The 23,702-nt window shown below is 46.8% G+C and overlaps 1 protein-coding gene across 4 annotated transcripts in view; it reads right to left on the bottom strand.

The window, feature by feature from the left end:
- Positions 1-1,474: 1,474 nt before the first annotated feature.
- Positions 1,475-23,702, bottom strand: part of MAPKAP1 (MAPK associated protein 1) — a 231,594-nt gene continuing 209,366 nt past the window's right edge. For all 4 annotated transcript variants that reach the window (XM_082842752.1, XM_082842754.1, XM_082842753.1 and 1 more), the window contains 2 exons: positions 8,708-8,805; positions 1,475-2,863 (listed from right to left, as the gene is read on the bottom strand). In XM_082842752.1, the coding sequence (XP_082698878.1) occupies positions 2,738-2,863; positions 8,708-8,805 (224 nt within the window). In that variant the 3' untranslated portion in view covers positions 1,475-2,737. The remainder of the gene's footprint in view (positions 2,864-8,707; positions 8,806-23,702) is intronic.

The following is a 23,702-nucleotide window of genomic DNA, read 5'->3' as shown; positions in this document are numbered from 1 at the left end:
CACTGACCTGAATGGCAGTGCGCCCTGTCGCTGGAGGTCTGCAGGCTGAGGCCCAAAGACCCTGGGAGGAAACATACATTTGCTGCTCCGGGGAGGAGGCTGGGCCAACCGAGCTCACAGTATTCCTCAACTCTTAGCTTCTTGTTCAGATGCAGAGCAGCTCCTGCAAGTTTTGGAAAACAGAAACCACTGGAAGGAAGTTTGGGCTCACTGTGATTCTGAGACATTTAAGACATTCTCTAGAAGGGTCTGCAGGGACCACCTACTCCAGCACCTGCATTTATAGATGAGGAAACCGAGGCCCAGCAAGGCAGTGCCCGGCTCAGGCCCGCAGCCGCTAGCCATGGAGGGCAGGGCCCAGAGGCTCAGAGCACGGCTGCCGTTCAGTCACTCTCGCTGTGTCCCAGATGGAAGCTGGGACCCTTCCAAGCCCCAAGTCCTCAACCCTGGAATGGAGGTAGTGACAGGACCTGCCAGAGGCTGGCTGCGGGATCACCTGTGCCTGTGCATACTTATGAGGGGCCGGCTCCCAGCCTGCCCTCAGGTGTTGGTGTTGGGGGCTGCTCAGTGGCCAGCGGAGGCCAGGGCTCATCAGGCCACCCAGACTTGGCAAAGTCCCCATCCTGAGTTACCACCAGGTCCGTGGGGGCCACACTGGAGCCAGGTCAGGAAACTCGCTGGAAGGTGGAGGTGTGGCCTGCTGGGTCACTTGGGTGTAACCTGGGTGTGCTGAGCTCCTGCCTTGTAGAGCTGGGCCCTGGGGAGACAGGTGGGAGGTGCTCACAGTCTTACCTTAAAGTCCAGGTATCGGGTGTGAGAGGGGCCGAGGAAAAACTGAATTTAAACAGTCTCGATATTTGGTGGACCTGGGCAGTGGTTAGCGCTCCCCTTAAATTATTCCTTCAAGTGTGTGTTTCATGTAAATTGCACATGTGCTGTATTTCAGGACATGAGAATGGTGTTGATTTTGTAATTGAAGGAGGTGATGATTTCAATGTCACCCTTGAGTGAAGAGGGTCATCCTGTCTTGCTCAGTATTAAAAGAGGCCCACAATACATTTCAGAGCCGCTCGGCACCACATCAACTGCTAGCAAACGTCACCGCCCAGAGTGCTTCATGGCGGTCACCGCCCTCAGCAGTATGTGCGCAAGCCTTCAAGAATTCAAAGAAATACGTAAAAGAAGGTGTTTATGATTTTTATTTTAATATTGAATATGTCACAAGATTTAATGACCCAATTAGTCATTTACATTTTTCAAAGATACCTAAATATAAAATTGCTAAAAATTCAAATACAGATAGCAAGCTACAAATAATATGTCTTTTGTTTCTGGGGTGGATAGGAATGGAAGACATTAGAAAAGGGTGCTTCTGTTGGCTGGACAAAGATCAGAATGAAAGAGGAATTCATTAGGTGCCTCTGTGCAAATGGACCCTCAACTGTGAGCCATTTCAGCAAATGGCTGAAACTGTGAGAGGCTGTTTCAGCCACGTCGCTTCCTGTACAATGATTTAAAAAACTTTAAAATGCAGGTCCTCAATGAAACCTCAGTCCACCATCTTGGCCAGGGCCAGTGCGAAAGGACGTCACTCTGGGAGGGACCCTGGAAAGGCTGGCGAGGACCACAGAGGCATCAGGTGTGGCCAGAGGGGTGGTGTCAGCAGATACCTGATTCCTTGCCCCCCACCCCCTGGGAGCTGGACCCCTGGCAGCAGCTCCTCCCGCCCCGCAGTCTCTGATGCAGTGAAAGCAGCACTTCCTTCCTGCTCAGACCAGGGGGCAGGCACTGTGAGGAGAGGAGAAACGGAGCCGAGGCCCCTCTGAGACAGCACAGCAGAGACTCTTCTGAGTCCAGAAAAAATCCACATGCGGGTCCAACTGTCAGCTGAAACTTAGACTTGTTATTTAGGAAACAGAAGAGACCACCTCTGGCTGGGAGCTCAGTGTGACCCCCACTTCTCCGAGCCCCGAGCTTTACATGCAGTCCTGCCTTCCTGAAATCAGAGGTGCTGGGATGAGCCGAGGAGAGGAGGCTTCTGAAGGGGAAAATGGCGCAGCCTTGGACACACATCACTCGGTCCCCTTCCTAACTTTAGTAAGATACTATCCTCAAAGCAATGCACTCATTTAAACAAATGGCATAGTTAAAACTATTGACTAAATCCTAAACATTTCTTCTGAAAAATCGAGCCATAGCTTTTCCAATCTGCCTGTTCAATATGGGAACAGATTTTAAAGAGAATAACATAATCAATCCTCTGCCCCAAAGAATGGTCCATCATACCAACCATGATAAAGAGTTTATTAAAAGGAAGAAAAAAAAAAAGAACTGTACATTTTTGTTCTTCGTTTGTTTTGAGAAATTTGATCAAGTTGCAAGGACGTGTCTGGGCACGGCTGTGTACATCTTCGGGCCTGGGCACGGCTGTGTACATCTCCGGGCGGGGCCGCCAGGCAGTGAAGATGGCTGCGCAGCTTGTGGCTCCTCTCGGTGTCGTCCGGCCCCGGGCACTGCTAATCAAAGCCATTACCACTCAGGGTTTGGCCCCGTGGCAACGTCCCCAGCTCTGTTCTAGGGGGGTGCCCCCCCTTCCCCAAGAGCCCACCAGCCCTGTCCTCGTGAACCAAGGGCTGGCCTCCCCGAGGACTGCAGGACACAGGGTGGGCTCTAGGGCCACCTGGCCCTGGCAGGCAGGCTCTGAGCTATGGCAACAGATTGAAGCTGGAGGCCGGTGTCATTGTTGCCCTGATTTCTTTTCCTTCTGGAAGCTGAAGCTTGTACGTCTGTTCAGTTTTCTTTGTTTTTGAGCAAAATAGTCAGCCCGGGCAGTGCTTGCTCGTGATTCCAGGATGTAGTTAACCTAGAAAGCAAGACAACATAGCCCGTCACTTGTCAGCCACTCTGCTCGCCTGGGATGAGCAAGGGAAGGGCCCTGCCCTGGGCTGGGCGCACTCCGGGCCCAGTGCCCCCCTGTGCATGGCGTCCAGTCATCACGGCAACCCCGCAGGCTGTGACCGGAGCCCACTGCACAATGGGAAAACACGCCTAGAGAAGACACAAGGCTGGTACAGGCCTTTCAGCCAGTGGTGGAGCTTTTCTGATTCCAGAGCCCGTGGTCCCTCCTGGAAGAAGCCTGTGTACCGGGCTTCCTGGTTCTGCCCCCAGCCTGCCGTGTAGCCCTGGGCTCGCACACAACTCCTCTGAGCCCCCTCTTCCCTTGTCTGAAAGACAAGGACGTCACAGGGATGAAAACCAAACCAAAACAAGGCTCTGTGTTCAGCCTCCCACCAGCAGGTACAGAGGTTCCAACTGGGGTATTTTAATGCTCACAAGCACCCCACTAGCTATGGCTCATTTGATAAAAAAGGGAAGTGAGGCTCAGAGAAGAGGACCAAGCTGCCCGGATCACCGAGAGGTCAGGGTCAAAGCCGGGAGAGATGCCGTGGAAACTCTGGGCAGGATGCACAGCCAGCTGCCTCCCAGGTCTCCACGTTGCTGCTCCCACCTGGTTCTCTTGGGGTATTTTCAGATTTCCCCCCATGCTGGATGGTCACTGTCACCACCACCTTCGGCACTGAGTACCTGCCTTATCTGAGCCTCACCCCATGTTTGGTTCAAGGGGCAGGGGGAAAATTAAGACTTGGTCCCTGTCCCAAAGACCTCACGGCCTAGTGAGGGTCCAACAGAACAAGAGTGACAACAGATACAGAAGGAGCAGAAAGGAATGGGGAGAGTAACTATCGGGGACATGTGGGGCAGGGAAGGCTCGTGGAGGGGATGAATGAGATGGGTTTTGAGAGACAAATAGGAGTCTGAGGTGTACAAGGGGTGGGGAGAATCAGCACGCATCAAGGCACAGCCGTGGAACACAGCAAGGGGGTGTCCATGAACTGCAGAAGCTTAGGGATCAGTCAAGGTGAGGCAGGGAGGAGCCAGGGAAGGGCAGCAGTGCCGTGGTAAGACCTGCACCTGGTGCGAGGATGAGCCCCTGGCTGGGTGGTGGTGGCGGTGGCAGCAGCAGTGTTGGGCGTGCTTTTCAAGGATTGAGTCATTTAACCCTCACAACAGCCTTAGGAGATGGCTGCCATTGTTATCCCCATGGTACAGAGGAGAAAACTGAGGCACAGAAATGATAACGTCATTTACTCGAGGTCACAAAGCTAGAAAGAGTACGCGCCAGGACCTGGACCAGCTCTCCAGGCCCCGGGCCTCCTCAGAGGCCCCCACCCCCTCACCTCCTAAGACTCGGCTCCTTCCACTGCCCCAGCTGCCCTCTGGCTGGGCCTTTCTGAGAACAAACACTGTTTCTCTTCAACCTCAAATATCTCAGAGTTATGACTAGAACCCTGAATATTCCTGGCTAGAGAAACGAGCTGCCCCCTCTGTTGATTGTACTCTGAGGGCCACGTGTCCCGTGCCCGGAGCGGGAGAGGCCTCTGCGGACTGAGAAAAAACCGAGGTGCTCCGGGGAGGCGGTGCGGATGCCTCGCCTCGCGTGGGGCTGGGGCTCTGCCACGGTGTCCCCTCCAGACTTTCTGCTCTGATAGTCGCCGGCAGCAGGCGTTAAAGGCTGGCCTGTGAGTACAGAAGGCTTGACGCGCTCGGCCCACTGCCTCGCCAAGTTACCAGCTGAGAGCAATAAATCATGAGGCCTGCAGGGCCAGGTGACGATTTGGGACACTAGAGACAATGCATGGAAAGAAGAGGTTTATCATTCTTAATAAGAGCAATCTTTGGGTTCGATTGTTTGCACACTCAACCAATCTACTGTTTTCAGTGTATTTTTGGCACATGTAACTTGACAAAAGCATTTTAAAATGATCCTCAACAGGCCAACTATTTCCTAAATTTATTATCTTCAGTGCTTTGTGATAATCACATAGATAATTTTAATGGAAGATTAATGTAATAGTCAAAAGATAAAAACGCTCTTTGGTCTGCATTAGCTGGTTAATATGCTGTGGCTTAAGACTTGCACAGTTTTATGCACTATAGAGTGTCTCACTTTCAGTGCATTTTACAGCTTAAGGCATAAAAATATAGGGAGTTTTCATGGTCAATAAAGTCACAGCCTCCATCACTCGATCACGAGAAGAACCCAATTTGAAGAGACCAATGATTCCTCTGAGATTCACCTCGAAGCCTGCAGAATTAGGGGCCACGCAGGGCTTAGCTCAATCCCATCTCGGGTGGGAAGGGGCAGGGCAGGTCTGGGACTCCTCAGCTTGGTTCAAGATGAGGCTTCACCTGTATGTGCTCTGTGGCCTTGGGCCTCTTTTTCCTCGTCTATAAAGTGGGGATAATAATGTCTACACTGGGCAGGGCAGTTGCAAAGATGAAATGAGATAATGTACATAAAATGTCTTGTATACAGTCGGTGACCAATAAATGGGTCCTATGGGGAAAAACACAACGAGCTAAAAATAACTTGGAGAGTGGCCTGCTTGTAATAGTTTCTTTGACATTAGCCTCTGGTCCTTATTTCCTCCTTTCAGTTGCAGACACTGGTCAGAGCCCAAGCTGTGACTCGTCTAAAGTTTCAGTCTAAAGCTCTTATTTTATGTGAAACTCCTCAATTCTAGAACCACCACATGTATTACTTGCGTCTAAGACCGACCTGAGAAGAACCTCTGATGGCAACATTTCTACCAAGTGGGGCCTCAGTCACTTGGTGTTGGTGCAAAGCCCCACGAAGACATTGGGAATGGCAGATTGGGCTAAGTATTTAAACTGCTTTAAAAATCAGAGATCGGAGACATGAAATTTAATCTTCCATCAGGATCGCGATCATTAGTTCTCTAAATAAATCAGGCTGGGACGTCTCCTGGAGTCTTGTGCATGATGTAATATTTCTACAAGCATTTTCATATGAAAACAGACATTTTAGGAAAGGCGATAGGCCTTGGGGATTTTGCAGAAAAGCATCTGCTTCGAGGGAGCATTTGGTCCTGGAAAATGATTTCTCTGCACTTGTTCTTCCACAGTCTTGCAGTGAAGTCATAAACCTGTGTTTCTGTCATCAATCTGCTGTTGTGAAAATTATTTTGATGTCAAACACAGGATTATAATTTTACTAGAATCCTTCTAGTAAAATCCTTGAATATTTTAATGCTGGCTACAAAAAAAAAGGCCAGGACTTCCCTGGTGGCACAGTGGTTAAGAATCCGCCTGCCAATGCATGGGACATGGGTTCAGCCCTGGTCCGGGGAGATGCCACATGCTGTGGAGCAAGCTTGTGCGCCACAACTACTGAACCCGTGTGTCACAACTACTGAAGCCCGCAAGCCTAGAGCCTGTGCTCTGCAGCAAGAGAAGCCACTGCAATGAGAAGCTCACACACTGCAACGAAGAGTAGCCCTCGCTCGCTGCAACTAGAGAAAGCCCGCAGGCAGCAACGAAGACCCAATGCAGCCAAAAATAAAATAAATAAATAAATTAAAAAAAAAAAGGCCAGCCCTGACGGGGTAATGGAATATTTCTCCACCTGGCCCCGGAGTGCGGCACACGCTCCCTGGGTCGTCGGGGGATGCGCTGGCAGGTAACTCTCAGCTCGCTGCCTTCAGGCACTCCAGATGGGCACTGTCCCCTGCCTGTTCCAAGGGGCTCCGATCCGGGGTGGTCTATGAACCCTCTGCTTTCCATCCAACTGGTCACGCTACTCTGTCTTGGCTCTAAACTGTCCTCCTAGCAGCTTTATTCTTTTAATTCTTATCTACTACTTTTGAAAATCTTTTGAAGCCATGAGGACTTTGCTCAAAACGTTTCTGTGAAATAATTCCATTTCATTGAAATCTTCTGTTCAGCTCCTTAAGTCTATGCACACCTGGGAGGTTAGGAGCACAAGTTCTGGAATCTGCCAAACCGGGGTCAAGTTCTGGTTCTGCCTGTCACAACCCTGGCTAAGTTACTTTTTTCCTGAGCCTCAGTTTTCATCTAGAAAATGGGAATGACCTCATAGAGGTGTGAAGGTTCCTTGAGACAGGACAGGTAAAGTGCCTGGCCCAGGTCCTGCACTTTGTGACCCCTCAGTGTATCTTAGTACTTTTATTACTATTACTTGATGACATCTACTCTTAAGAAGAGAACGAATAATCACTTAGGTAGCTTCCCCGTACCATTTAATATTTGCTCTAGCAGCTAATATTAGCCTTATGGTGGGGTAGGGCAGGGTAGGTACCATGATCCCTATTTTACAGGAGGAGAAACTGAGGCCCAGGGAGGTGATGTGACTGGTCAGAGTCACACACAACCAGGGGTGGAGGAGCCCCCTCTGGCTCTAAGCTCTGTTCTGCCAAAGCAGTTCTGTTTTCTCTATCTGGTCATTCTACGTAAGATTTGGCTTGGAGAAAGGATTCTCAGTTTGGAAGAGTCTGCAAATCACTAGACCAGGGCTACTCAGAGTGTGGTACACAGACGGCATCCTCTGCAGCACCTGAGAGCTTCTTAGAGACACAGAATCTCAGGCCCTGACCCATATTTCCTGAACCAATGAGACCCCACAGGAGCTTTTCTCAGTCCGACCCCATTTTGCAAGATTCTGTGTGGCTTGGCCCCTGCAACCTCTCTGCTCCAGACACACAGGCTTGGGTGCAACCTCCCAGCCACACCGCACTCGCCCTGCTTCTCTGCTCCACTACAGGCTGCTCTCTCTGTGAAATGCCTTTTCTCTCTCCTCACCTGGTAAAATGTGTGCTTTTCCATCCATCCTTCAGGGCTCAGCTCTCCCTGCCTCCCTACCCCCTGTACCAAGTCAGTTTACTCTTTACACACCGATGGGGCACCTTGTGACTTACTTAACGACTAGTCTTTTTAAAAATATTTATTTATTTATTTATTGGCTGTGTTGGGTCTTTGTTGCTGTGTGCAGGCTTTCTCTCTAGTTGCGGCAAGCAGGGGCTACTCTTCATTGTGGTGCATGGGCTTCTCATTGCAGTGGCTTCTGTTGTTGCGGAGCACGGGCTCTAGGCACGTGGGCTTCAGTAGCTGTGGCACACGGGCTCAGTAGTTGTGGCTCGTGGGCTCTAGAGCGCAGGCTCAGTAGTTGTGGTGCACAGGCTGAGTTGCTCTGCAGCATGTGGGATCTCCCTGGACCAGGGCTCAAACCCGTGTCCCCTGCATTGGCAGGTGGATTCTTAACCACAGTGCCACCAGGGAAGTCCCTCTCTGTAATTTTCTTAATGTCTCTTTCCTCTGAAAGAGGACAAGCTCGCTGAGGGCAGGGACTGGGTCTGTCACTGCAGTATCCTGAGTACTAGCCTGGCACACAGAAGGTGCTCCGTGAGCACTGTTGAGATATGGTAACAGACAATTCTAGCATCAAGCCGGGATGTTTAGAACAGGTTAATTATCGTGATTACTTTAAGGTGTCTTCAAACAATAACAATAATTTCCTCAGAGTCTTTTCCAGGAACCTCAAGGAGCTCCTGAGTGGGGTTGGAGGGAAATAAATGGTACGTAAAAAGAATGAATAAACACATGAAGAAGGAGGATTATCGGGGGACTGGGAGGAAGCTGAAGGGGGTCCTGGCTGGCTGAAGCAGGTGCAGAGCAGCTGACCTGCAGTGTGGCCCAGGCCTGGGTGCTCACCAGCCGGGTGGCCCGTAGGCAGTGCAGTGACCCTGCAAAACCGGCCCGGGAGCCTCATGCAGTGCTGGGGGGAGCCGGTCCTGCATACGCCGGGTCTGGGCCAAGAAGGAACACTCACCTTGAGCACGATTTCATTGACGGTAGCAGCGTCAGATTCAAAGTAGAGGTGTTTATAGTCGTGATTGCTTAGATACGTGAGTTTAAATATCGCGTGACCTAGAGGGAGAGAGAAAAGGCAGGGTTGAGGGGGCTCTGGCGGGTTACCTTGCGGGAGGCCCCCCGTATTCTCCTCTCCCCTTGTCATTTCAGTTCCAGCGAGAGCAAGTGGACGCTGCAGGGCTGCAACTCTTCCCAGGAGTCGTTCACCTTCTCATCACAGGTGGGGAGAGAGCAGGCAGTAAACAACAGATCAAACGGCTAGTTATGTCCCATTCCACTCTGAAGGGTGTTCCGGGGACGCCAGATTAGGAAAGCTCTACAGAACTATTTCTACATAATAGTCGCATGGAAAAGGTGGTATTTTTTAAGGCAGAAGGCCAATTAACTCCAAATTATTTCCCTAAAAATAACTGTGCTTAAAGTCAAATAAATGAGCAACAGGAAGGAGGAAGGCCGATAGTAACGCTATTACCAGGTTCTCCGTAGCCTGGCTCCTGCTGGGAGGGGGAGTCCTGGTCATGTGATCCCGCGTGGAGGCTGCTCCCAAGGCCCAAGGCCCAAGGCCCAAGGCCTCCGGTCACTTCCACCCTGGAAGGATGGGTGGACTGGGGGCGGCGGGGGGCGTGGAGAGGCTGCTCTAAAGGCTGCCATGGAAAGCTGGCACGTCACAGAGCAGACTGACTCAGGGGGTCTGACCCCCTCAACACACAAACCACCCCCAGACCCAAATGCTTTTGTAACCCTTTCCTACCACCTTCAGGGCAACCTTGTCATTTCTGGAACTGCTTCCTGGTCTAGCCTCACCTCACCTCACCACTCTCAGATGCCACATGCCAGCCCAGGGCATTGCACATACCCACCTGCCCACGCTTGGGATGTCCCCTCTCATTATCCTGTCTCCAAAAGGTCAGCCAATGCTGGGTACTTTAGCTCAACTGGCACCTCCGTGGGATACATTCCTAGGCACGTTTCTCATGTGGCCTCCCACAGTGCTCGGCCCGTCAAAGAAACCTGCTTACCGTATCACGCCACCTGCAGTCGTGTCCGCACCCCCTGTGCCTGTCCTTTGGGCCAAACATGCCAATCAGATTCCCTCCTCTAAGTGGAGACATAGGTGCCCGCCGTCCTCACTCCCATGTGATGCTCTCCCTGGCCCATCAGCTCATGCTGTCCTTGGGTTCTGGGAGACCCCTGTGGACCTCCAAGAAAGTCCTCTTTCTCCTTTAAGCTATTTTGAAGTTGGTTTCCATTATTGGCAACCAAAGGAGCACTGTTCCAGAGAGACGTGTAGTCAGAGCTCGGTAAACATTCCCAGACCAAGGAGCAGCTGGTGACATCTCTTACCCAGAGGCTTCCTCCTACCAGCCTCAGAAACAACTCCTTCTTGTCTTTTCTGCAGACTTCAGTGCTTGTGAGATTACAATTCAGCATATCCTTTCTATTAGCCCTTCTCATCCGTTGTCCTTTTAATTGAAGCAGTGGCTGGTCATAGTTATTAATAACATATCACCCATATTACTGTAAGTTCACCTCTTTCCCAGAGAAATCTTCCTGGAAACTTTATTTACAGTAGCTAATTCTTCAGATCTTCAAAAATAAACTGATACATGCTGTACGTTTGTGGCCAGAAAAGTTAAGCTGCTGGTATTTGATCCTGGAAACATCATTATGATATACTTTCTGACTATAAATTCAATATTGAAAAAATTAGCTAATAATTTCTGAAAAACCTCGCTTTCCGTCACTTGACAAATATAGCCTGATTCTAAATCGTGGTACTAAAGTGTTAGAATTTTTAGCTGAAAGCTAATCATTCTGTGAATATATAAATTACTTGTTTCTGAGAAGTGAATCTCACATGAATGGATGTATCTGTATGTATGGACGTGAGCGTATGTGTGTATTCTTTTATCTTTACAGGATTCAGCTCAGAATGTCAGAGCCTTGATGGTGATATCACTGTGCGGAAGAACAATGCAGATCTCTCTGTTGGCCATGCTGTGACCAAGCAGAGCTGTCTATGAAGGTCACAGGGCTGTGAAGGACAAACAGAGACACCCCCTCCAGGAGGCCTTACTGCTGACACCTGGCCGTGACAGACACAGACACCAGTGCCTGCAGCTAAAAAGGACCAGAAGGTCTTAGGGAGGTCTGTGGACCCGAAGCTTCGGGGTTCGCTGACCACTCTGATAAGTGATCTCATGGACTGTCTATACCACCTGCTCCCGCTCGTCACTGACAAAACAAAACCCAAACCTCAAGATACTAGAGCATGTTTCGCCTGAACAACTGGGACACCATTAAAAACCTGTCCTGCACTCTTTAGGAAGAGCCAAATCTACACATGGCACACGTGACATGCAGTCTGCAGGGGCCCGGGAGCCTCTGGAAGGAAGCCTCCACACCATCCCCTTGGATGGTACGGGCTCACAGAGGGGAGGCCTGTGGTTCATCTGCACACCAATCATAGGACGAAAACAAACTAATCATCCACATCGAGTGTCCGGAACGGCTGCATATTTGGGTCAGGTGACTACAAACACCCCCCCATGTACGGTGCTGAGCTAGGAGGCTGTGTGTGTCCTCTGCCTGTCCCCAGCACTCTTACCAGACCCCCAAGGAAGAGGGAAGCAAGTCAGAGTGATGAAGAGTTCCAGCCCTGACCATCTCACTGAAGCCTCTGACTTATCCGTCCTTTCCAGAGAGAGCATTCACATCACTGAGGGAAGAGGAGACAGAACACCATCTGGAGAACCTGTATTAGGATTCAACAGCTCGGCCCTTTTGTAACTATTACAGAGCCACAGATAGACTATCACACAGCTAAAAACCGGGTGCGGTGCGGTGGGACAGCTACGGCAGACGGCCCCTTCCTGCTCTGTGGGAGGACTTCGGAGGGAGAGCTCTAGTTAACTCAGAGCCATGCTGTCACTCGTGCTGGAGCCACGGAGCATGGGGCCAAGGCGCGCTGAGAGTTTTTGCTGTGAGGCTTTTCCCCTTGCTTCAGGGATCCCTGTTTTGCTGGGTGCCCAGAGGAATGAACACCAGGAACACTGAGAGACAAGTATGATGAGCATGACGAAGAAGGTGATCCCAGGGAGATGCTGTGGAGACCCCAGGGGAGGTGGCTGGCCTGGTAGCGGAAGGGCCACTAGAGACACAGCTTCCGGAGAAGCCGACGCCTGACTGAGCAGTCTTAGAGGAGGAAGGGGGGTCAGCTGGGTAAACGTGGGGTGGAGAAGGATGCGACAGGGCGAGGACAGAGCGTGGACACACACACGGGGGCGAGAGGCAGCACGCCTCCGAGCCAGGGCTCCGAGCAGGCAGGTTCACGAACAGTGGGCGGGCAGGAGGTGCTGTGACACAGGGCAGACTAAAGGGCTGGGAACACTGGATTCAACAGCTGAGGGAGCCACTAGTGGACTGTAAGCTGGGCAGTGAATGGTCAGATTGGGCTTTTGGGCATTCACCCTGGCTCACCAGGGCCTGGAGGCAGGGGGACCAGCTGCCACAGTCATCCAGGTAGGAGCATATTCAGTTTTGAGCTAGACAGGAGTAAAAAGGATGCTGAGAAAGGGACTGACTTGAGAACTATAGAGAAGGTAACAGTGGCAGGACTTGGGAATTCTTTTTATAAGAGTTAATAAGCAGAATTCACACTTGTATAATTTCGCCTAATCCAAAGCCCATATATTAAAGTGTAACAAGTTAATTGACCTCTTTCTGGAGATGGATCTATCAATAAACATGAGTGCTTTATGCTATGTGGTAAATTTCCACCAGAGGTGTTTGGGAAGGAATCACTGGCATTTCAACACCAGCTGAACAGAACAGGAACACAAAGTGAGAAAAGTCTGTTATCAAAACTTTACCAGCCTCGGGCACCTCTAGGCTCACCTCAGGTAAAGGAGGAAGATGGCGGGGGGGGTCAAATGTCCTCCTTAGCTGCAGCCCATCGGGGCATCTGTCCTGGGGTGTTAGAGGGAATCAGAGGTGGGCAGGTTACCCTTGGAAACTCAAAGAACATCAGCACCTTTCACAGGGAATGAGTAAGCCATAGGGGTAAACTGTCTTTGTAAAAATGCCAGTTGAGAAAAATGATCCAGGCATGCCTTGTTTTGTGGTGCTTTCATTTATTGTGGTTCGCAGATACTGCATTTTTTACAAATTGAAGGTTTGTGGCAACCTTGCACTGTCAGATGATGGTTAGCATTTTTCAGCAATAAAGTGTTTTTAAATTAAGGTGTGTAAATTATTTTTTTAGACATAATGTTATTGCACATTTAACAGACTACAGTATAGTGTAAATATAACTTTTATATGCATTGGGAAACCAAAAAATGTGTGTGACTTGCTTTACTGTGGTGGTCTGGAACCAAACCTGCAATATCTCTGAGGTGAGCCTGTGTATCAGTATGATTTAAAAGAAAATACAAAGTCTAATATTGCAATTAGTCCAAATTATTTTGTTTGGGTTGTTAAATTCTGTTTGGAAATTGAGGCATAACAAAAGCCTGGGATGCAGAGGGGGAAAGTGTGAGTGCTAGTCAGAGACTTGGGAAGAAATCCAGTTCTGCTGTGTTCTAGTGGTGGGACGGTCAGAGGCACTGTCCCTCCAGAGGCCAAGGTTTGCCCGAGAGGAGACAGCATCCATCAGGCATCTCACATGGCACTTGGAAACAGCGGGGGCTCAATGGGTGGTGGCCATCATTCTTACAACTGTGATGGAACTGATGTTTGACAATAATATCCTCACTGTTCTGACGATTTGTTTTTTAATTGGGCCTTCTTTGAGCAGACTTGCTTTAGAGCTGTAGGAATAAAATGCAATATAATGGGGTATAAAATGTGGCACCTAAGCCCCGGTCACATATCCAGATTTGCTCAGGGCACTGAAACTATACATCTGCTTCTGAATATTGAAATGGAAGTCTGGATATGTAAAAATGTATTTTTACTAATTAGCAGTACAGGTGTCAGAAGTGGAGACTTTTGAGCTTTCGTGCTGTAATTTATCATCCGCATTACGAGTTTTAACTTAAACCAGAGGCTGTGCTGAAAAAACAGGGTCTTCTGGTCAATTGAGGGGAGTGGCCATTCAGAAAAAGCTGCTATCATCACAAGATGGGACAGCTTAGGCAGAGGGCCAGCAGCGCATACACTCCTGCTAAAGGAAGTGCTCCCAGATTTCCCCTGCAAATGGAACAGAGATTGTTGTTTGAAAAGAGGCTCCCTTCTAAACGACCTGCGGGCACCGACAGTAGCTGGCAATGACTGGTCAGAGCTGGGACTTCCAAACTGAGCCTGAGGCCCACCTTGGTCTAAAACCCCCCAGGTGTCCCACTTGCCAGGAAAGCCAAAAATAAACTTGAATTTTTTGGTTTTCCTTTTCAATTAAAAAATTATAAAATATATTTTAAAGTTACTAGAAATTTAGAAGACAGAGGAAAAACTTCCACACTCCACCCCCATAATACCAACATCCTGGCACAATGACATCCATGGTCTCTTTTCTAGTCATTCTCACATGTCTGTTTTCACACAGTTGTAATCAGATTGTATAGTAAAATTTGGGGAGAATTTTTGTTGTTAACATTTTAGCATAGCCTTTTCCTTGTTGCTACACAGTCTCCACAACCATCTTTTTCAACAGCTGTATTTTATGCCAACAAGTAGGTGTGTGCCACGGTTCACGTTACTATCCTTCCATTGGGCATTTAAGTTACTAATAAAATTGCCAGTATTATATAGATAAGCCTATGAAGAACATCTCTGAGTATTTGGATTCCTTCTGAATTCCTTTACATCAGGCATGGATACTTCTAAAAAAATGGGTTTCCAGGGTCTGATCTTTTCTGGTTCCTCTGGCTTGGAAGTGGGTGGAGAGCTCTCATTGGATTTCCCTTTTTTTAAAATAACTTTTATTTATTTAATTTATTATTTATTTTTGGCTGTATTGGGTCTTTGTTGCTGTGCGTGGGCTTTCTCTAGTTGCAGCGAGCAGGGGCTACTCTTCGTTGCAGTGGGAAATGGATGGCCTGGGATGCTTTGGTCTCTGGGCTGAACACCCCCTCCGGGTCTGGTCTCCACTGCGAGCAGCATTCCCAGCTGCCTGTAGGAGCTTCAGTTCAATGTAATTCAACTGGCAAAGGCTGGTGCTCCTCGAGTACCCCGATGGTGGCAGAGGCCCCAGTAACTGTGATGACCTCTTTGACCTCTGGAGCAGGGACAAAGTCTGATCCACTTAACACTTCTGCCTGTGTCATTCACCCCCTCCCCCCGCCCCCTTTGGCTCCTTCCTATAAACATAATTAAAGCTCTCTGATTATAAAAACTCCCATGGCAATGTGATTTCCCTCCTTCCTCTAATTTACTGAAAACACTCTTGCTAAGGTCACCACGACCTCTATGTTGAGAGATCCAGTAGATACTTCTCGGCTTTTATTTTGCTTGGCTTCTCAGCTGTATCTGATACTTCTGAAGTCCTCTCTTCCCAGGAAGCCACAGTCAACTGATTTTTCAACTGACTTCTCCAGGCAATCTGTTTCTTATATGTCCTTTGTGACCTTCTTGTCCTTTATCTTTCTCTTAAATAATGGTCTTCCCCGGTGTCCTGTCCTTGACCCTCATCTCTTTTAACTCCATTTCTCCTCTGTCAGGTTTGCCCCTTAGGTTTTAACTACTACCCAGATATTGATGATCCCGAAGCAGATATCTGGCTCGGACCTTTCTCCAGACTTTCAGAGCCAACCAGTGAGTACAGCTGCCATCTTCACATGGCCTGCAGTGTTGCACATCCAGAACTGAATTCTACATTTCCCCTTAAATCTAAAGGTCTGTTAGCCCAACTGGAGGCTTCACTACTTACCAAGTTCCAAGCATTTGGTCCCCTAAATAGTTTTCATATATTCATCTTCCATCCCTTCCCATCCTGTGACCACAGCCCTCACCGAGGTCCTGACCGTCTGTTGACTCTTCTTGGTTTTCCTACTTTTGGTCATGTCTTCTTCAGATCCAAAAAACTACCGAGAGGAGTCATCCTTTTGTAACACACATCTGGTCATATCACTCTCCTACTTAAAACTCTACAGTGTTTCTTTTCCTATTGTCTTCAGAATAAAGTCCAAGCTTTTTAGATGATTTTCAAGACCCTAAATCAGCAGTTGTCAAACTTCTTGGTCTCAGAATCCCCTTACACTTTTAAACATTACTGAGGAGCTCCAAAACCTTTTGTTCATGTGGACTATATCTATCAATATTTATTATATTAGAAATTAAAACTGAGAAGTGTAAAAACTATTAAATCGGACTTTCCTGGTGGCACAGTGGTTAAGAATCCGCCTGCCAATTCAGGGGACATGGGTTCGAGCCCTGGTCCAGGAAGATCCCACATGTCACGGAGCAACTAAGCCCGTGCACCACAGCTACTGAGCCTGTGCTCTAGAGCCCGCAAGCCACAACTACTGAGCCCGCGTGCCACAACTACTGAAGCCCGCACGCCTAGAGCCCGTGCTTCACAACGAGAGAAGCCACGGCAATGAGAAGCCCGCGCACCGCAACGAAGAGTAGCCCCCGCTCACTGCAACTGGAAAGAGCCCGCGCACAGCAACGAAGACCCAACGCAGCCAAAAATAAATTAAAAAAATAAATAAAATTTAAAAAATCCATATGATAAAATTTCCTCCTGTATTAGAGTATAAGGAAAATAAATACCGTGCTATCATGTCCATCTTTACAAGTACTGAATATCATGATTTCTTCAGAGTTGCAAAAGGCTCTACATATCACCACTAAATATTAAGTTCCATATTATAGTAGTAAGTTCCCTATTACCATACTACTGTGCTTTTTGAGTTCTCGGACTGATTTTTAACAGTTTTTGTTTTGTTTCATTTTTGGTCAACTCTCGTCAGTTTTAACTTCCTACTATATTATTAAGTTCTGTAATTCTTTTTCCACCTTCTATTTTTCTGCACTTAATATCCTTTAGGAAGAGAAACCAGATAACGAAGCATGGTTAAAATTTGTTGAGGAATAAGACTTCATAGACTGAGTTGGGGGCTAGGGATACTCTTCCATCCAAAAAGCACAGAAGTTTAAGTGACTTGGCTTTGTGTCAGTGGCAGAGGGAAGAATATAAACCTCTGTTACCATTTATATATAACTTTAGGCAAGTTACATAACTTCTCTGAGCCCCAGTTTCCTCATTTATAAAATGGGAATAATATCTGTCTCACAGAGTTGTTGCTAAGATTAAGTAATCCTAGGATAAAAATCAACAATCTGAGACTTCTAAAATAAATGAATATAAACCTCAGAGGGTTGTTTCAAGAATTAAGTAGTGATGGGAACATATATATGTATAACTGATTCACTTTGTTATAAAGCAGAAACTAACACACCATTGTAAAGCAATTATACCCCAATAAAGATGTTAAAAAAAAAAAAGAATTAAGTAGTGCATATAAAGCACTTGGGACACTGCCTGGCACACGGTAGATTCCCTTGTCTTTTTGCTCTCACTCTCCAAGATAAACAAACTTTCCCAGACAGGATAAGAGAGCCAAGAGGCAAAATTAAGGATATTTTATAGATACTTATATAACAAGAGAAAAAGAATTTCTACATTTTTTAACTGACAAAATTCAAAATATAATCATCAAATGTATTTTCTGGGGTTACTACAGGTTACTTCTGAGAAGGACATATTTTTTTGGGGGGGTGGATAACATTTCACTTAAATGGAGTTCAAAGTTAATGTTCCATATCATCAAATCAATTGCAAATATTCACATGTTAAAAACTATTCTTAGTGCCTAGGCCATACAAAAATAGGTGGTGGGCTGGATTTAGCCTATGGGCCAGAGTTTGTCTATCCCCACTCAAAGAGGTCTCACTTATTTCCTTTTTCTTTGTTCATTCTGTACAGTTGCTAATGGTGACATTTTGAGTACGCTTGATTTCTTTGGGTAGATCTGGGTTTCTATCTGGTATTTTTTTTCCCCCTCCAGCCTTCAATATTTCTTATAGTAAAGGTTTAATGGCAACAAATTCTTTTATTTTTGGAATGTCTGGAAATGTCTTCATTTCACCTTCATTTCTGAAGGATATTTTCACTAAGTATAGAATTCTAGGTTGACTCCATTGTCTTCTGGATCGCATTATTTCTGGTGAGAAGTCAGCAATACTTCTTATCTTGGTTCCTCTGGATGCTCATAAGAGTTTTCTCTTTATCATTGGTTTTCTGCAATTTGATTATGATGTGCCTTGATGTGGTTTTCTCTGTATTTATCCTGTTTGGCCTTCTTTAGACTTCCAAGATTGGTGGATTGATATTTTAAATCAAATCTGGAACAGTTTTCTCTACCTTCCCTGAGACTCCAACTACATATATGTCGGAACACTTGCTGGCTCCAGCTGACAGTCTGACTGCAGCCTGGTGAGAGACCCTGTGCTAGAGGACCCAGCTAAGCTGTGCTGGATTCCTGACCCACAAAGCTGTAAGAAAATAAATGTTATTGTTGTTTTAAGACATTGAGTTTTGGGACAATTTGTCATGTGGTAATAGATAACTAACCCTCTGACCTTTTTTCCTAATCTTCCTGATTTGCTCCCATCAGTGAATTTTTTGATTCAGGTACTGTATTTCTTAGCTCTAGAATTTTCATTTGGTTCTTTTTAAAGTTTCCATTTCTCTTCTTTTTGAGTTATTAAGTCTTTGAACATATTTACAATATGAATTTTTAAGTACTTATCTGCCAATTCTATCATCCCTGCCATTTCTGACTCTGCTTCTATTGACTGATTTTTCTCCTGGTTACAGGACACATTTTTTTCCTGCTTCTTTCCACGTCTCATAATTTTTTATTGAAAGTTGGATACTATGAACGCTTGAGTGTGGGATGTTTGCATTTTGTCATCATCTTTTAGCTAATCATTGGGCTTTGTTCTGGCAGTCAGTTAATTTACATGTGGATCAGTTTGATCCTTTCAGGAATCCGTTTAAAACTTTATTAAGAATTAAGGCAGTCTTTAATCTAGGGCTAGTGTAGCCTTGCTCCTAAGATACAGCCTTTCAAGAGTTACTAGTAAATGTCCTGGATGCTTCAACTGCTGGGGAGCTATGAACTAGAGTTTTGGCCAGAACTTTAGTTTATAGCTCCCCAGTAGTTGTTCTTTGACCAGACTTGTGAGATCCCACAGGAGGCACACACAGCTTAGTATACAACAGAAGATTAAAAGGCATCTTTCTGGAGCTCATTCTCAGTAGGGCTCCCTCCTCTCCATACTTAAATTTTGCTAATTTCAGTTGCTGAATTTCAGTTCCCCCAACTCTCATCTGTGTCTCCCGGGTCAGTGAGACTGCTATGCTCTCCTTGGGAAACCCTGGAAGAAAGCTGAAGTGATAGTAGGTCTCAGCTCATTTGTTGCCCTTCTCTCAGGGCTCACTGTCCCGTACTGCCTGTTTTTCAATGTCTGCAAACAGTTTCTTATATTTTGTGCAGTTTTCCAGTCATTTATGATAGAAGGGCTAATCTGGGTACAGCTACCCTGTCCTGGAAGTTGCCTATGGGAGTCTTGTAAGCAATACATATTTTGAATTTAATGAAATAATGGCTTACTTTTTCCATGTCTACAAGAATAACTTAAAATCTAAGCACTCCATTTATTTATTATGAAAACACAGTTTGGAGCTTGGCAGGAGGTAAGGGAAACAGATTCTTCCAATCATTTATCCAGCTGAGAAATCTTCACACAGATTTCTTCAGTAGGAAACAATCTCTGCCCTTACCCTCTTCTCAATTCAGATCTCTTCTGATGTTACAACCAAGAAAAAAAAAAAAAAAGAATTTGAGGAAATGGTAATGAAAATCTAGGAAAATGTAAATGTCTGTAAACTTTCCATTATACCTACATAACTGTTTTGTTATTATGGGTCTATAAGGTCCAAGTCAACAATTAAGTGAAAATTTAATAGCAAAAAGACGGCTTCTCCCAGGAGGATAAAAAGATGATACCCCCGAAATGTTTTCTACTCTAACAGATATCAATATTCCAATCAACACAAGGAAATTCTTTCTCATTTATTAGTAAGCCTTAGAGAAAAATGAAGAAAGTTTACACAGAATGTAAGAAAACCCACTGAGTGTCTCAGTACCAGCCAATTTTCTTCATAAACATAGACATTCTTATATGTCATGCAGTGAGCAAACATGCCTCCAACAGCTCCCATGAGCAACTGTAGCACCTGATAATGAATATGGGAAGGTTTTTATCATCCGTCTAGGGCTCAGAGTAGAACTGCCTGCCTCCTAAATTCAGAATGTTGACCCTTCCAGAGACCACACATTGTACTAAACACCTCTTTTCCAGGAACTACAGAGACAAGCACAGTGGTCCCATCTAGCATATGCTGAGGGTACACAGAATAGTAGGTTAAGAACAAGATGCTGGGTTTGCCTTTTCACTACAACTTTGAGAAGTTCTCCAATGTGCCTCCGTATCTCTTTGTTAGAGCCTCACTTGCTCTTGGCTGATTCCAAATTCCAAAAGCAACTTTTATTTTATATTTTAAATTTTGTGGATGTGGACCATTTTTTTTAATTGAAGGAAACCTTTAAAAAAATTTTATTTAATGTATTATTTTTTTGCTGCGTCAGGCCTTCGTTGCCGCATGCAGGCCTTCTCTAGTTGTGGCGAGTGGGGGCTACTCTTCGTTGCGGGGCACGGGCTTCTCATTACGGTGGCTTCTCTTTGCTGCAGAGCACAGGCTCTAGGTGCGCGGGCTTCAGTAGTTGTGACATGCGGGCCCAGGAGTTGCAGCTCGCAGGCTCTAGAGCGCAGGCTCAGTAATTGTGGCACATGGGCTTAGTTGCTCTGCGGCATGTGGGATCTTCCCGGACCAGGGCTCAAACCCGTGTCCCCTGCAATGGCAGGCGGATTCTTAACCACTGCGCCACCAGGGAGGTCCCATGATGTGGACCATTTTTAAAGTCTTTATTGAATTTGTTACAATATTGCTTCTGTTTTATGTTTTTTTGGCCGCAAGCCATGTGGGATCTTAGCTCCCCAACCAGGGATCGAACTTGTACCCCCTGTGTTGAAGGGTGAAGTCTTAACCACTGGACCACCAGGGAAGTCCCTAGAAGCAACTTTTAAATGTTCAGTGTAGTTCAGGCAGAGTGAGAGAAAGAGCCACTGAGCACTGACTGTAGCCCCTGGACAGAAGCTGCCAGACTGCTGGAGGATGCAGCTGGGAGCATAACTAGGCATGTCCAGTGCAAACGTCAGGTGTCAGTTAATAATGACCAGGTCAGTCAATGGGACACATGCTGAGTTGGGTCCCACAGGCTAAGTTCTCAGGGGTCTGGCCAGTGTTATCCAGCCGCAGCAACTGTTCCCTGAAACATAGTGATGGCCTATTTAACAGCAGATCACAGCTTGAGGTTACTGTAAACCAAACTGGGTCAGAGAACCTGAGAATGCAGTCTGGCATTCGATGATGCAAGCTGGCCTCACGCTTACAGTGTTTCTCCACCTTTATCCTGTGGCACACGCCAGGTCTTTCTTTCCCTCCCACACACTTGGAAAAACTGAGGTGGCCCCCCTGTTGCCTAGAACCCATCTCCCAGCAGCTCCCTTGTTTTGGAAGAAGATGATAAATAAATCAAAATGCACTAAGCGGCACTTCCACAGGCACTCGCCTCCTTCACTGAACGTGCACCTCATCAATCACACTATTGTCTGCTTGAAAGGCGAGCCTTGTAAATGTCATCTCCACTCAGGCCCAAGGAGAGGCGCATCCAAATGCAGCAAGGAGTTTTAATTGGATAGTGTAATTAAACTAAAAAACCCCAGCAGACTCCCTTTGACAGGACAGATGAAGACCCCTTTTAATAGGGCTGGGAAACGTATCTGTTAGAAGGACGAGGCTCTGCCTGCTCCTGACTGTGCTCCAGAGTACCCTTGTGAAAAGGCAATTCAATAACTGGGGCATTTAACACGTTAGAGTCTGCTGTGCTCTGTAATCGAGCAGTACTTACCGTATTTGATCTGGAACTTATGAAATAAGTCCTTGTCAGAGAATAAAAACACAGCATAGCTTGCCCACCTGAAGTCTGAAGTGCCTGGACCCCCTGGGAGTCGACAGAACCTTAGGATGTGAGTATAAATGCAAGCACCTTATGAGGCATAGAGTATGCCAGCACGGCCATGGACACTCACCCACCCACCCACCTTGGGGTACAGCTCTTTCACCCAGCGGTAGCTGAATGCTCACCCTCATTTCCCTCTCACACATTCTCACGAGCATCTAGAGAATATGACAAAATTCCTGGGTACCTCTCCTCTAGGAACTGGAATACCTGTCACGTCAACGTGTTTGTGTGTGTGTGTTCTCTGCTGGAATTACCCCTGTCAAGTAGGCAGAAAAGAAATCAGGTGGTCAGAGGATTCAGTGTATGGGCTGTGATGTGCCCAAGTTGATTTCAGTACAAAACCTGAGTCCTTTTCCCAGTCTCCCTGCTCTCCTTTGTTGGGAGAAGGGGTGGGGGATGCGCACACAGACACATGCACACACGCTAGAGGCCTGCAGCTCCACAAACAAGGTAACAAAATTAGTGAGAACAAATGAAGAGGTTCGTGCCTGCACTGGATTGTCTTATAAGCAGACCATAACAATCCCTTTCCGATGGAATGCTAGTGTCCCAAGGTCAAGGTCAGGGAACCCAGCATCTGGATGGATCAAGACAGCCTCTAAGCTGGGGCTCAGGTGGGGTGCGGAGGCAAGGTTTCAGACTCCCCCATGGAAAGCTTTCCAAAAACACACACTTTGCTTTATTTACAAAAACCTCCAAGTCAGTTTGCCTGGGCCCTCAGACTGACTGATCTTTCTTTTCTAAGAATGGTGAAGGGTTTGTTTGATGACTGCTTTTACTCCTCCATAAAGCCTCCTTGGAGCTCTGTTTGCAAATCTTTGAATACTCTTTAATACTGGTCTTTCACCATGAGTTGATAAACCCATTAAGAACATATAAGTGGGGCTTCCCCGGTGGCGCAGTGGTTGAGAGTCTGCCTGCCGATGCAGGAGACACGGGTTCGTGCCCCGGTCCGGGAAGATCCCACATGCCGCGGAAAGGCTGCGCCCGTGAGCCATGGCCGCTGGGCCTGTGCGTCCGGAGCCTGTGCTCCGCAACGGGAGAGACCACAATAGTGAGAGGCCCGCGTACCGCAAAAAAAAAAAAAAAAAAAAAAAATATAAGTGAATGCTTATAATCTATGAGAACTGGATACTGAATTAAACCATCAAATACCTTTAGGTTTAAATGCAAATGACATAAAAGCATTTCGGCCATCAATTTGGCTATCACTTGTAGCCAGTATGAATTCTGCTGGAAAAGCTATTTTCGTGCAGATGTGGAATTCAATGGGAAAGACTGACTCGTGTACCAACATCAATCAAAATGTCGACTTCCCTGGCAGCTCTCAACAGTAAGGCAGGTTCAAAGGTCACAGGATAAAGAAAAAGCCAAGCTCTGGTTCAGCTCTAATATCTCCTCGGTAGAAGTCTTGCAAAAGTACCCCCTTCTGTATTAGCCCTGCTTTCATTAATCTTCTTGCCATCTTCTTTAACTAGTCATGCAGAACCGCTCGATAGCAAGACGTATAATGGGGAAGGCCCTGTGCCTATTACCACGTTAACATTCTCTTAAGCCCCAGTGCAACAATGGAACGGGAAGGCAAAGGAAATCTGCAACTGCAGGGTGCAGTGCAGGCAATTCAATTACAGCCTGGGCTTACCTATGTCCTTCTGACCTATAAAACACAAGAGGCCTTTGTGTCTAACTGGCTCGGCCATTAAGGTTGCTGAAGATCACAACAATGCTGGTCTTTTCTATTTAAGCTAAATCAATGTGGACAAATCATTATTCAGTAGCTTTAATTTAATTAGTAGA

This window comes from Leucopleurus acutus (genome assembly GCF_964270905.1).
Source record: "Leucopleurus acutus genome assembly, chromosome: 7".
NCBI lineage: Eukaryota > Metazoa > Chordata > Mammalia > Artiodactyla > Delphinidae > Leucopleurus > Leucopleurus acutus.
The sequence above is the reverse complement of the archived record's forward strand: the minus strand, read 5'-3'. Positions and strand labels throughout refer to the sequence as shown.